At 37.9% G+C, this 15,506-nt stretch overlaps 1 protein-coding gene across 4 annotated transcripts in view; it reads left to right on the top strand.

Moving 5' to 3' along the window:
• Nucleotides 1-15,506, top strand: part of LOC139148641 (uncharacterized) — a 135,747-nt gene that overhangs the window by 64,730 nt on the left and 55,511 nt on the right. For all 4 annotated transcript variants that reach the window (XM_070720136.1, XM_070720137.1, XM_070720134.1 and 1 more), the window contains exons 33-47: nt 252-790; nt 1,587-1,698; nt 2,298-2,836; nt 3,240-3,354; nt 3,629-4,167; nt 5,355-5,469; nt 5,713-6,251; nt 6,424-6,538; nt 8,070-8,611; nt 9,216-9,327; nt 10,501-11,039; nt 12,802-12,913; nt 13,177-13,709; nt 13,919-14,039; nt 14,417-14,955. In XM_070720136.1, coding sequence (XP_070576237.1) covers nt 252-790; nt 1,587-1,698; nt 2,298-2,836; nt 3,240-3,354; nt 3,629-4,167; nt 5,355-5,469; nt 5,713-6,251; nt 6,424-6,538; nt 8,070-8,611; nt 9,216-9,327; nt 10,501-11,039; nt 12,802-12,913; nt 13,177-13,709; nt 13,919-14,039; nt 14,417-14,955 — 5,111 coding nt within the window. The remainder of the gene's footprint in view (nt 1-251; nt 791-1,586; nt 1,699-2,297; nt 2,837-3,239; nt 3,355-3,628; nt 4,168-5,354; nt 5,470-5,712; nt 6,252-6,423; nt 6,539-8,069; nt 8,612-9,215; nt 9,328-10,500; nt 11,040-12,801; nt 12,914-13,176; nt 13,710-13,918; nt 14,040-14,416; nt 14,956-15,506) is intronic.

Genomic DNA, 15,506 nt, shown 5'->3' with positions numbered 1-15,506 from the left:
CCATGAATGCGAGAACCGGGGATTGAAAAGTGCGGCTTTAATGATTCAGTGTTTTTAACAGACATTTTTGTGCTCAGAGTCTGGACATAAAATATACACATATTTAACTCTTCGCAGCACCATCCATTTTCGATCATAATTAAAAATGTTGTTTCCAGTAAATTTTTCAGCAAGCCGAATGATGCAAACATACCAAATAGAACCAAATATCAGTCGTTGGTGTTTTAATAAAGGCAATCTTTTACCAACAGAACAACGGGTTGATACTTGCGGGGCAGGAGAGTTGGACAATCAGAAATTAACATTTGAAACTTCGTCGTCGCAGTTCAGTTATGGAACAGTAAGACAACAAATTCCAACCATGTCAGCTGTTACTGTGTGTATGTGGGTGAAAAGCACAGATACATCGTCTAGCAAATACCTATATACCTATAGAACATCCAATGTAAACACCGGGAGCATCTATTTGTACAATCCAAACAACCTACAGTTCTACATTGACAATTCTGCTGGTACAGCGAGTAGCACAGCTATTAACTATGGGATCTGGTTCCACATCTGTCAGACATGGACACAAGAGAGTGGAAAATATCAGTATTTCAAAGATGCAAGACTTCGTTATACCAGCACTAATTTGAGAACGAACTATGAAATCCAGGGAGGTGGTACTCTGATAATTGGACAATGGCAAGGTTCTCAGGGCGGCACTTTCTCAACAGCGTATGGTTTCAATGCTGAAATCACTAAGTTCAACATGTGGAGCAAAGTGGTAGATGAAAGTGATATCGAGGTGAGTGCACTGAACGCACAATGAAATCACGCACTCACAGGGTTAGTTATATCTTACACAACTACCACAGTGACTTCTTTTAATATATCTGGTTGGTCCTTGGATTCAACGAGATCCTTTTTGTTACGCAAAGGATCAAGTAACTTGTCAGGTAGATCAGTTAAAGTTATCTTTAGGAAAAATTCATCATAATGTCTGTTAGTAGACGATCAATTCAAGGGGAACATTTGAGGGTGGCCCTGTTTACATGCTAATAAGCAGTATTTTGCTCCTAATATTCAAACGCAGTTAGGGTGTTGTACAGGTCATTCCTACTTAAGTTAATCATATTCATAGGTGATTTTGTCCATAGTTTTTCGAACTCAGAGAGACTTGAACTCCTTGTTCAAGTCTCTCTCTTGTGCTAGCATTGATGAAAACGGCCACATTTGTTTCATCTGAATGTAAGAAGGATTGTGTATCTTAGTAAAATGGCATGGATTCCAAACCACACCTTTGTATTTCACACTGGTGTCACTTTTTTAGAAAGAATAGAAGAAAGTGTGCATATTCTCCAATTTTGGTGCATTATGAAAGTGCACACATTTCCTGGAGACTTGAAAGCCAATAAGGTGTATTTATATAAAGAGAGTTCATTTGTCCAAGATGACGTAATCATCAAACCAGTTGTACATCATCTCATATCACCCATCATGTAACACTTATTTTCGTTGAGGTTTGAATACTTTTGAACCGATAGAAAGCTTATTAATGTCAAATAATCTAATTCTCATAAAATATAAATTTCTCGAAAAAGGCAATGGTCTCGGAGCCTTGTGGTCACATTTGTGGTGATGTAGTCTCTTGGACATACTTTAGATCAGATGATTTTGCTGGCGTTGACGTTGAAGAACATGATTTACAGTGTGGTAAGTGAGAGTTACAATCCATTTGCTTTTAGAAGAGTAGACCAGTTACGTAGCGGAAAATCATAGGATGCAAATTTTAAAACTTAGTTCGCTTTCACGCTTTCTCTTCTTGTCTACATCGTCTGTCGCATCAATGACAATACTCAATTTGTTGTACTTTCAAACATAAGCATTCAGTACCATTCACTATTATTGCTGACAATTCAATTCTCTTACCTGTAATTTTTCAAGTGTCGTTATTTCAGTAACAGATGCTAATTTAAGTAAAACCTAAAATATCAATAATATGATTGTCTGACCTGATTATGTTAACATTTTGTCAGATAGAATTCTTTTCTGGCATTTAAATGTTTATTAGTTTTCATGCGATTGGAACTAATTTGGGATAATTATATTTTCATATTTTTATATAGCTAAATGTTGCGATATTAAAAATCATTTTTTAAAAACAATTGTGTAACTTGAAAAGCAGATGAGCCTATAAGCTTATTTACAGATTAAAACGACCTCACTTCACCATCCAATTATACCAAATTAGTTGAAATCATGTTTTTTATTGAAGGATATCTCATGTTGAATATTTATGTGAATATTTTCAGAGGAGGAAGAGTTGGTGTGTTCGGATGGTCCATACACTAACAAGACATGGTCATTTGACAGCACGTCAGAGTATACGTATGTCACAGCGCCGGCTGAATTTCAAGATATGTATTCTTTTACGGCCTGTTGGTGGATGAGAACCAATGATGTTTCAGGTCAGGCTCGCGCTATATTCAGCTACTTTGCAGTGGGAGACAACCCTGGAAGTATTTTGGTGCAAACTGCAAACAATTTGCGAGCCGCTATCAAGAACACGTGGGCTTCTTCATCTGGCATTTCTGTAACATATGGTATCTGGCATCACGTGTGTGTCACGTGGACAAGTGATGGTGGTATTCATGAAATTTATCAAGACGGTAGCCGAGCTTTCCAACAATCAAATTTACGAACAAACCAGGTTTTAAGAGGTGGCGGGAAACTCATCATTGGCCAGAGACAAGGAAGTGTTGGAGGTGGTTTTAACAGGGCTTATTCATACATTGGTGAAGTATCAGATTTCAACATGTGGAGTGATGTTTTAACGTCTTCGAAGATACAGGTAATCAGGTTTTAGAAATTTTCTGTGTCTGCACTTCAATACAAACTTACACTTGCATGATGTAAATGAATAAATAGATTGTTGTTATGCAACGCTGAATATGTATGAGTTGAGCCAGATGTACTGTATGAAGGCATACCTTCCTCTGCACAGTATACAAAAAAGAATTTCTGTTGTAAGCGTACAAGCTTAGGATTTCATAGTCTAGTGGTTATTTGTCTCTTAATCATTTTAATCATAACATTTTGTACTGCGAAAATGCTTGTTTTTGAACAAATGTTCAAAATTTAAAATGAATAGTGTGATGTTGTCACACTTATGTATTCTTTCTGTGTTCAATAATCAGTGCACTCTCGGAATTGCACTGACTGCTCACGTGTGTGTAATATCTGTTTTCATACAGGTATTTGCAGCAAACCGTGGTTGCGATAATGGCTGTGGAGACCTTGTCTCATGGGCAGAAATCACATCCTCAGCCTTAACTGAAGTCGACGTTAGCGATGCAGAATCAGTCTGCCGTAAGTGAAACGTGCATTTTAGTAATGTTTTACCGGCAGTAACGTTGTCATTTTCCAGGGAACAGAGGAATGTTTATGTAATAATATTGACTCTGGAGAAGAATGTCCACTTCCTTGAAGCATCATTAGCAACCTTTATGGTCCCGCATGAAAAAGATGGAAATTGCCTACGCAATACGCAAATTGGTCGGCTCTGGAGAATGACATGATGTAATTACACTTAAAGTGACTGTGAAGGAAGCAGTATATGATCTCACTTTATTATTTGTTACAGAACCAAGAGTGACTGAATGTGAAGATGGGGAGTTTGAAGGAAAAGTGTTAGATATGGATAATAGCGGCGATTTCAGTATCACTCAGAGTTTTCAATCAATACACGATATGTCTCAGTTTACAATGTGTTGGTGGCTACGAAGTGAAGATAAGACCAGTGCAAAATACTTGATGACATACCGCTCCTCAAACGTGAATACTGGCAGCATTTACGTGTACAATCCAAATAGTGTTCAGCTGTACGTCAATAATGGAGCAGCTACTGCAAGTGGCATTGCTGTCAACTATGGTATATGGCACCATTTGTGTATGACGTGGAAGGGATCGGACAGTGGCAGATACCATTATTACAAGGACGGTAGAATGCGGTACACGTCATTTAACCTCAGAAACAGCCAAATGATTCTCGGTGGTGGTACTCTTGTTATTGGTCAGTGGCAGGCGTCCATCGGTGGTGGCTTCAGCAAAAGTTATTCATTCAATCACGAAATCACTAAATTCAACATCTGGAGTGAGGCTATGGACAGTGAAGCTGTTGCTGTAAGTTTGTGTGTGGTTAATAGGCTGCATTCATATGCACCATTAGAGTGGGTGGCAGAATTTTTAAGAGAATAAAAAGTTGGCCGAATCATGCCACGATTTATTAACAATCTGTGGCATTTTTAGGCCAACCATACTTTTGAATGAAGGAGGACATGTGGTATAAAATATGTCCAACTAACGTTGTGTTATAAAATTCAGCGTTATGGAAATAGCATGTTAGGGCAAAGTTTTCATTCATGTTTGTGGACTTATGAAACATTCAAACGTTGAAATTAAGTGATATGCCCAATAAATTTTCTAGTGATAGAAATAGAAAACATTTGTGTAAATCATCTTGAGATTGGCGTTAGCTATGGTTGAAAATCAATATTGTACATGTGATAATGGCTTTTATAAAACATGTTCTGACATAATTTTTACGCATGAAAATCGGATATTAAAATTTAGCTGTCAGCTTTTAGTTCAATATAAGATTTTAATATTGGTTTTGATCTGATCTGATTTACTTCTAAATAAACACTGACAGCGTTATGCACATCATTTGATGTAATAACGGATGTTTGATATGCCAGATCTGAAACCGACAATCAAAGGGGAAGTTTGACCATATTTAGTACTGTTTCTTTGATTTCTAGGCCTATATAAATTTGGTTTTGGTTGCCTGGAAAATGCATGAAAGACAACAAAAATAATCATTGTCATGATACTATTACATGTAAAATAGGACACAGTGGTCTTCTATAGCACTTATTTTTCAATATTAAACTACTCAGTCCTTAAAGGCACTCGGACTCACTATCAGAGGATGGTGAGTTTGAGACCCTGGCATGGTGTTGTGCCCCTGAGCAAGACACTTTACTATTCATTGCTCCATTGGGGTAGCAGGTTATGGGTAACACCCATTGGAAAATTGACTGATAAATTAAAATGTAAAAAGCAATGTAAGTCGGCGTAATAGGTCATCTGTATTGAGATTTTCATAATAGCGGCCAATTCAAGGAAGACCTATCCATTGTCAGTAATTATCACTGAGCATTATGAGGCTTATATTTGTCAGAGGATTTTTGTAGGAACATCAAGTCATGGGATACACGAATGACAGTACTGTAAGGTTTAATGAAATGAAATTATGGTGAAGCTCTCGACGAGTGAAATAACGCATTTTCTTTCCAAATTTTATTTAGGCGCTTGCCAATGATGCTTGTGATTCAACATGTGGTGATATAGTTTCCTGGTCCTACTTCAGATCAAGTGATATTTCATCAGCAGTCACAGTTGTTGAGTCAGATATTCCATGTGGTAAGCAATTAAAAATAGCATTGTATTATTGGTCTACCAAATATCCTAACCTATAAATGGGATACTTCAAAGCTTTGCAATGGAATAGAATATTTCAGCACACTCTCATGGGTTCGTTGTACTAGATATCACGTCACTTGCCTGCCCTTTAATGTTAACTAATGATTGAAAAATTTTGAAGTCTACATCACATATCTGAAATAACTTCTGAATCTTAGAATTTCCACATTACATTCCTGACAGGACCACAACCCACAGTGTGCTCTGGTGGTGATTTCGAGGATAAATCATGGGCGTTTGACAGTACGTCAGAATACACGTATGCAACAACATCTACTGAAATTCCTGACCTTTGGCAGTGGAGTATTTGTATGTGGACAAGAACGAGTCAGACTGGCAATACAGCACGTGCATTGATGAGTTACTTCGCATACGGTGACAATCCTGGGAGTATTATCATAGAAAATGCGTATAACCTTAGATTGTGTCTCAAGAATTCCTGGGGTACCTCAACTTCTACAGCTGTCAACTATGGATTGTGGCACCATGTCTGTGAAACTTGGACAGCGGATGGTGGTGTCAACAAACTATTCAAGGACGGAGTTCTCTCATTTGAGCAAACATCCCTGAAAACTAATGAAGTAATTAGAGGTGGTGGTTCATTGATAATTGGTCAACGCCAAGGTAATATCGGCGGAGGATTCAACAGAAACTATGCTTACATTGGAGATATTTCCAATTTCAATATGTGGAGCAGTGTACTAGTGGAGAACGATATTAAGGTATTAAACCTATATCATGATAATTTCTGAGTACAAATTTTCCTTTTGATAGTGATTCTTATACGATCCTCGTTTAATTTTTAATTTTTTTAGAGGTGAAAGGGGTCAGATTTAGCCTTGCCGGATATGCAGTGTGTGTTCCTACTATCAATAGCTTAATTTGTACTTTCAGCTACTCGCATCAGATCGCGGATGCCAAAATGGATGTGGCGATCTAATATCATGGTCAGAGTTTGTATTGAGTGATATCGTAGAAGCGAATGTTGAAGATGCTCACGGTGTCTGCGGTAAGTATTCTAACAGTGTATAGTGCCCAACCCTGTCCGCCTCATTGCTTTCAAGGAGAGAGGCAACCAAGCCTACAATGCCATCATTAATATTCCTGTTATCCATGTTTTATGATACACATAAAGGAATTAATGTTCAACTTGAAGCAGAATAAATTTTATGTTTTGGAATTTCAACTTGAGCTATACAAACCGACATATAGAAACCTAATAATTATATTTGTGGTGCATACCAGAATTAATAACATCAAGATATCAATATTCTCTATATCGCTGGTCTTTTGTGCACATTTAGTTGTCGGATTGGTGGTAGCATGTGCTCAGTCAGCATATACTGCACACTTAGTCCGATGTAAAGTAATGTAAACAGGATAAGAATGAGAGAGTGTCGCGTTTCTTGATACTCTTCAACTTGTCAAATTAGCCGATGTGATCCCTATACAAGGTGTAGAATAGAAATCTATCGAATTTATCAGGGCTATAGCATGATAAATTATGCCATAGCATATAGGTGATATTGTTCCTTCAAAAATGAGGTGCTCTTCTTGAAATGGTAAAAATTTGAAAGGGTGTAGCAAAACGTAGATCATGTGGCACCTGAAAGGAAACAGTTTTAGAAAAGATGCAAACGCAGTCTTCGCGATTTTTCGGGAACCTTCTTTATTCATCATTTCCCATTTGACATTTTCAATAAAGCAATATTGTTACAAATAGTATTAGGGGTAAATATCTGGGTGGTAAATGTCTCGGTGGTAAATGGTGGTAATTAGCCAGGGGGTAAATGTCTGGTGGTGATTGTCCAGAGGGTATTTGTCTCGGTGGTAAATGGCTGGTGGTGATTGTCCAGAGGGTATTTGTCTCGGTGGTAACTGTCCTAGAACCATTAATTTTTGGCTCTTATGATGAAACCAAGGTATTTAGATCAGTTTGATCAGGAAACGTAAATCGAAAGTTTGTTCACTGTTAAACAATTAATCATGGGCTGATGAACACTAAGAATGATGATTGAACTGAAAGAAACCTCTGGTGTAGGAAGTACACAGCTGTTAAAATTTTCCATCTGCTTATTGCCCGGGATTACTGATTTATGTTGTGTTAGATTATTCACTCGAAACCTGTGACTCTGTTAACTTGTACTCTTAAAATAGGTATGAATTCTACACCGGACATGCGTGCCAAAGTGTTTACTTACCATCACAATTCATGTCACATTCACCATACCAAACTGACCGCATGGAAATTTGGACAGAACTTCTCACATTCATAAAAAAACAATTGCTTCAAAAGGCTGGTCCAATCAATCACTCTTAATACTCATGACATACATGGATATATGTACTTGGAAGTTACTGTTCAGTCAAAATGTCAAGACTTCAACCTGCACACAATCTACACAATGTGGACTATCAAAAGAGTGTGAGTTGGAAACCATACTTGTATGACAAAGTAGACAGTAGATACCATGACTAACTGAAACACCACCATCATATTTTATGCACTTACCACTGTGTCGTTTTTCCTCCTTTTTCAGATGAACGGCAGAGCAGTTGTGAAAATGGTGAATTCGGCAGTAAATCTTGGTCTTTTGAGAGTACCAGTACATCAGAATGGAGCTTCGTCAATGGATACAAACATATTCCTGATATTTCTTCATTAACTGCTTGCTGGTGGGTTAAAACAACTGAGACGAATGCAGCTAGACACTTCTTCTCTTACGCAACAAGGAGTGTTTCTACTGGCAGCTTCTATGTTTACAACATGAATAGCGTGCGACTTAGCATTAATAATCAGGCTGGCACGGCCAGTGGTGTTTCAGTTGGTACAGGCTTGTGGCATCACATGTGTGTTACCTGGTCTTCCCAGCAAGGTGCCTATCAATACTTCAAGGACACTGCCCGTGTGTATTCATCAACCAACTTAAGAACAGGTCAAACTATCCTTGGTCAAGGTACTCTGATTGTTGGTCAAAAGCAAAGCGGTAATGGGGGCCCCTTCTCAAACGGATATCAATTCCTTGGCGAGATCTCTTCCTTTAATCTTTGGAGTACAGTTCTTGATGGCGCAAATCTTCAGGTTTGTTGTCACAATATATTCACTCTGTGTTCCTTCAGCAACTTACAGTGCCGCAACAACTTACAGTGCCACAATGTCGTATGCCATTCATATCACTGACCTCCGTCTTCATTGAAATTTGAACCAACTAGTTTTTGACCTGAATGTATTTTGAAACTACAATCAATTTCTAACGTTACGAGTAAAAATTGCGAGAAAAATAAAAATTAGAAATATTATGCGATATTATCGTTGTCAGTAAAACTAGCGTTTATTTAATAATGAATGTTTCTTTTGATATGCGAGGCCTAAAACACAATCAAAGGAAGAACTTTGACGATATTTCAGCATTGTTTTGCCGATTTCTGTATCAAAATTTCTGTGGCTTCAAAGTTCCACGGCAGGATTAGCAATTTGACATAATGATAAGCTGGAAACAAAGGACGAATTTGGCAAGTTGTCTTAAAGTGACCTTTATGTTTTCTATGGTTGATCTTTACAAAAATACAGGAAATAGACTTATTGAACCATTTTCTAGGAATATTATTTTGTTAATCTCATTTTCTGGGACTGATAATTTCATAATTAATTGAATTTCGCACCATTTTCCAAAATTTCCAAACAGGCTGTCGCCGAAGATGGATGTGAAAGTGACTGTGGAGATATCATATGGTGGTCGTATTTCCGAGAATCAGATTTGCACGAAATCGAAGTTGCTGATGCCGAAATCAAATGTGGTAAAAAACTTGGAATATTTCAATCGATTGATCATCTTAACAATATACGAACTAACATGTGTGAATGACAGATCATTCGTTGTCATATTCAAAATGCGAGCACAATTCATTTTTCTAACATTTTCTAAATTTTTTAACAATTAGGATGATAAATATCTCATTTTTGCGTTTTGAATCATGCCGTAAGAGTTGTTAACAAAACATACCTTGAATCATGTTGAACGAAGCAGCAAATAAAGTGATGACATAAATCTGGAAATATGTGCTAATGAAGCGGTTTCCTTTTCAAGTATAATTAAACTGGCATAAGGGTGCTGCCAGATGTCAAATTACACTTTGCGGGCATATCATTCAGCAGACCCAGGTTGCATTTGACACTTGCCAGGCATTTCATACTGGCATGCATAATGTACAGCCAGTTATACATTACACTCAGCAGGCATAACATACTGACAAACAGTACAGCCAAGTTATATACTGGTACACAGTACAACCAGGTTTCATACTGGCACACAGTACAGCCAGGTTACATATTGGCATAAAGTACAGCCAGGTTACATACTGGTGTAGTATGTAACCTGGCTGTACTGTGTGCCAGTATGTAACCTGGCTGTACTGTACCAGTATGTAACGTGGCTGTACTGTAAGCCATTATGTAACCTGGCTATACTGTGTGGTACAGTAAAGCCAGGTTACATACTCGCTCACAGTACAGCCAGGTTATATATTGGCGTAAAGTACAGCCAGGTTACATATTGGCGTAAAGTACAGCCAGGTTACATATTGGCGTAAAGTATAGTTGGTAACATACTGGCATACAATACAGCCAACATACTGGAGTGCGGTTATGTGAAACTCATAGAGCATGGAGACCATATGACTGCACAGTAAAGTGTACGAACATATTGTCATTGAAAAAAAAAAACGCCAAAGAAAGGGAACTTGTCCTTTTCACCAATCATATAAATGTAGGCACAAAATGACCATAAGGTGTACGGTAATGATTTCTTACAATGATATATTCAATTCATTACGATCTTCTACTCGGTAAGAATGTATGCCGAAAAGTGTTCCCTGATCAAGGAATTTCTTACAGGAAAATTGGAGAGACAACATCGCCATTTAGGAACAACCTTCTCCTAATACATAGTTGTGATATGGATCTCTTTGTAGAACCTAGAATCGAGACATGTGAGGGTGGAGAATTTGAAGACAAGAAGATTACGTTCGTTAAGAGTGGTGATTTTAGTGTTGTGATGGCCTACAAACAAATACCTGATATGACTGCATTCACGATCTGTTTCTGGATGCAGACTGAAGACTTATCGACAGCTGCACAGACCATGTTCAGTTATCATACACAAACGCCAAATACAGGTAGCATTTACATGAGATATCTTTACCAACTTCAGCTGTGTGTTCAAAATTCATGTGCCGCACACAGCAACATAGACGTTAGATATGGTCTCTGGCATCATATCTGTGTAACTTGGTCCAGTACAAATGGCGAATTCAAGTACTTTAAAGATGGCAGTCTAAGCTCTTCAGGAAGTAATCACAAGACTGGCTCTACTATTCTTGGAGGAGGAACATTGGTCCTTGGCCAGCTTCAGTCAACTGTTGGTGGTGGTTTCAGTACAAGCTATTCTTACCAGGGTGACCTGACAGATTTCAACATGTGGAAGCGAGTTCTAAGGAGTGATGATATCAAGGTAAATTTTTAGCACCTTAAATGAGGGTGGCCAAAGTAAAGCTAAAATGTTGCGACATTATACGCAACTCACGCACACTGAAAGTGAAATTTGATTTTCGTGAAATTTTAAACGCCATTTTTTCTGAAAATAAGTAGCTCAGTTACTGAAAAAATGGATATTTCCAATTAAAATCGATGTATGAGGCAGGTTTCATTAAAAAACTGAAGAAAAAACGATAGAAAAATAGTGTTTTTCCTCTCCAAAAATGCCACATTGTACTGACCGGCCACAGCGCTCGAGCGGTCGCCGCTCATGGCACGCACTTCTGAATCCAGTCAATACCTATTTCGCAACGGAACTGCTTTCGGGCCCTGTGCACGCTGTCATATAACTGTGAAACTTGGCCAGGAAGTGGCAGACCATCCCATTTACATGTAGTGGTGAGTTTTTGTTATATTCTGGGAATTTTAGCCAGCAAACACGAGGTAAAGTGAGTACGGTGAATTCGGTGTAGATTTTTCCATTTAGATACATATTTTTGCCATAAAACTTGTAGCATACTCTTTTTAAACATCATTCCAACATTTCTGTGAAATATGACGAAAATCTGTCCACGAGCACAAGTACGAATCATAAAAACAAAATCATGTTCATTCATAGACCTCAGTACAGTGTGACTCAAGATGGCGGCGGAAGGCAGTCACACTGACACACCATTGACAGCCTGCCTGAGGCTGAAGTTAGGGACAGCTATTTCGTACAATTCATGGCTGAAAATGAACTGCATTAAAAGACAATTGGCAATTTAAATTGATTTGTTAGAATTGAGTGTTATTAAATAACATTGTGACAAAATTTCATTGTATTGTGAGCTCTAGTTTTTAAGTTATGTGAATTCAAAATTCATAAAAACATAAAAATCCATCCATTTTTCGATGGTACGGTGCCGCCGCAATTTTGACTAAGTCAGACAAAATATTTTCAATTTTCAACACTCACAGTTTCAAAATCCAAGACTGTGCATCAGTCAAATCTTGACTTTTCCGTAATATTGGGTAAATCTGTGCATAAGACACATAGTTTAATGATTCCATGTGAAGTAGATAAAAAATTATGGGTTGCCAAACTTGAAGGAATCGGCATTCATTGAAATAATTTTAAAATTTGCCGAAAATTGTCCGCGAAAAAATGGCATTTTTTTTGCTTTAAAACTTCATAACTTTTGATTGGATACAGCTATTTGCATAATTTTTTTTTTATTTTTCTTCTTTTACCCCATTCTTGCTAAAAATCCATTTAAACTGTGTGTATAAACAAGAGAAAAAAATGGCTTGGCCACCCTACTTAAATGTGAAATGACGAAGAATGTCATGGAGTTTATTTCATTTATTACCGCAACACGACTAAGTTTCAAGCGCAGTGTTTGCTAATATGGCATTGTGAATGCAGTAAAGCTGTCCAAAGTCTCACCAGCAATGTGAAGCGCTGCAATGTATTTCAAACTTTGTTCGAAAAAAATGATACGACAGACTGCAATACTAGGCACAAGCGGAACTTGGCCAATCGTGCAAACATCATTCATCGTTACGCAATTGCACCAAAAGTGTTGTGCAAAAGATACATGTCGTTGTTGTTGATGACGTACACTATTTTTAATTCCCTATCCTATCATATTCTTTAAAGTCCCTCGCAAAATGGAAATTTAAAACAGTTTCGAGCCGATTGAATTTCTCCAACCGCACCCGAAATATTCGTAACGTTCTCAAACTTTATTATGTAGGTAACTGGCACTGTTGGTTGTGAAAACACTTGTGGTGACGTCGTTTGGTGGTCCTACTTCCGTTCTGGAGATGTTAGTGCTGTCACCGTGGAAGATTCTGAATTACAATGTGGTGAGTTAGCAAAAGATTAAGCGTGGAAGATTCTGTGTGACGAGTTAGCAATTACTCTGAATTACAGTGTGGTGAGTTAGCAATCGGTTAAACTAACAATTTCAGAGTTCAGATGTGTTGTATGAACATCATCAAAATCAAACTAACAACGCATCTCAACATATATTTCAGTCACGGTATTGATCATGTGACGTGGTCAAGGTTTAGTAAAATATTTTCCATTCTCTTGTATTTTGATTTTCCCCCTTTGTCATGATTTCTAGCGCAACGACCGACACTTTGCAACCGTGGAGAATACAATGGAAAGGTATGGAGATTCGGAGAAGGAGACGATCTTACGCATGCGTCCCTGTACAAGGAGATTCCAGATCTTGAAGAAGTTTCTGTCTGTTGGTGGATGAGAACAGATGTACCTAGTGGTGATCGCTACATCATGAGTTACTATCATCGCGATGCAGGTCGATCATTAGAGGTTCACAACCCAAGTAACTTACAACTGCTCGTCAATGGTGCCAATGGGGCTGCTATTGGCCTTGCTCTCAACTACGGTCTCTGGCATCATGTGTGCATTACATGGGAATCAGAGAACGGAAAATATCAGTATTTCAAAGATGGAGAACTACAAAAGACTGCTACAGGTTTGAGGTCCAATCAGAATATTCGCAGCGGTGGGACCCTTATCATTGGTCAGTACCAAGGACGTGTTGGTGGCTCTTTCAGCAGTGGTTACACATACAAGGGCGACCTCACTAGTTTTAATATGTGGGCAAGCATTTTGGAGGAAGATTCGATTAGCGTGAGTATTCTTATTTTTATTGTTTAGTTTGGCTTAATTTTGAAACTAAGTTTTGATTTATGTATGGTAATGCCTGTTTTACTTTGAAGAGTCTGTCTTTTATATAAAAAATGTTTGCGTTTTGGTATAAAGTATACGAAGTTCGCAACTGATTGCCAATTTCATTGACTATGCTTCATTACATTTTCACATGTTCAAATGCTTCTTAGGAGATGGCTTCTGATATTTGTACGACCGTGTGTGGCGATCTTGTACCTTGGTCGTACTTCAGATCTGGTGATCTTAAAGATGTGAGTGTATTGGATTCTGGTGATGCTGGACTGGACTGCGGTAAATAAATATTAACTTATTCTATTGCAAACTTAATTTCAAAATAAAACTATATGTAATCAGACGTGGGCAACAGTGAACAAGTTCTCATGAAAGGATCTCTTAAGTGATGTTTTATCGATTGATGTGGAGTGCAATCGCAGATATTCATCTATGGTTTGACAAAAGTCTATTTTCATACCAGTTGTGCGTCACCCTTAAAGCCAGCAGTTTTTACAAGTTATCGCAAATCTGAAATGCTCTGGATACACCCAGGCGCCGTGAAGATCAGAATTTGTAAAATGAGAATGTGGTTTCTCTAGCTTCCCTTGACTATATTAGTACAGTTTACAATTTAGTGATTAAAACTGTGACTGTATATTTCACGTATTTCACAGAGCCCGATGTCCTGGTTTGCAGAGGTGGAGAATTTGATAATAAAACACTAAGTTTCGACAGTACAAATGAATATACCTATGGCAAAGTGTCTGAAACATTCCGTGATATCAGAGAATTTACTCTTTGCTGGTGGATGAATAACAATGATGCAAGTGCCAGCTCCCGTGCAATGATGAGTTACTTTGCTACTGGTGACAACCCAGGGAGTATCATAGTTGAAAATCCTCATAATTTAAGAAGTTGTATTAAGAATTCCTGGACCACTTCTTCGGGTGTGTCAGTTACGTATGGACTATGGCATCATGTGTGTGTCAGCTGGTCAACAGATACTGGTAGCTATAACGTATTCAAAGATGGCAGTAAAGTGTTTACCCAGGCAAACGTGAAAACAGGGCAGATTATTCGAGGAGCTGGTTCTTTAATTCTCGGCCAAAGACAATCCAATAAAGGCGGTGGGTTCAGCAAATCTTATTCGTACATTGGAGACATGACAGAATTTAACATGTGGAGTACAGTACTCCAAGACGATGAAATACTGGTGAGTATCGTTTGTTGTTAGATCAATATTTCATGGGTGATATTTTGCGAATGATCATTACAATTTACATAGTAAGTTACACTCTTAAATGCTCTGGCCGCGATCCCAGGATTGATATACTTTATGTTATCATCCAAATACAGATATTGATAACCATGACAGCATTTTACTGAATGCATATTACTTTTCCCACTCTGATGAAAAATGTAAATTTGTCTTACTTCTTCCTTTGTCTGTAAGTCAGGTTCTAAATGTCAACTAAGTTGGCCTCTTTTTGGTACGTCTGTTGTTGTTGCAACTTCAACATTGACCACCAAACCTATTAGGAATGTCATGCAGCACTTGTACATACACGCTAGCACTTATTACGTAAATGCCAACGTATATAGCTGTCAATGCATTATAACATGAGAAGGTCAGATTGATCGCCAATGTCGGAACAGCAAGATATTAAAGTCTTTGAACGTTTGTGGTCACTACAATACAAACTTCACCATTGATCGTTCTTTCATTGATCATTGTTACTCTTAAGTTTGCCACAAGGTTCAGTC

The sequence above is a fragment of the Ptychodera flava genome, chromosome 13 (assembly GCF_041260155.1).
Source record: "Ptychodera flava strain L36383 chromosome 13, AS_Pfla_20210202, whole genome shotgun sequence".
In the NCBI taxonomy this organism is placed as follows: domain Eukaryota; kingdom Metazoa; phylum Hemichordata; class Enteropneusta; family Ptychoderidae; genus Ptychodera; species Ptychodera flava.
The sequence above is the reverse complement of the archived record's forward strand: the minus strand, read 5'-3'. Positions and strand labels throughout refer to the sequence as shown.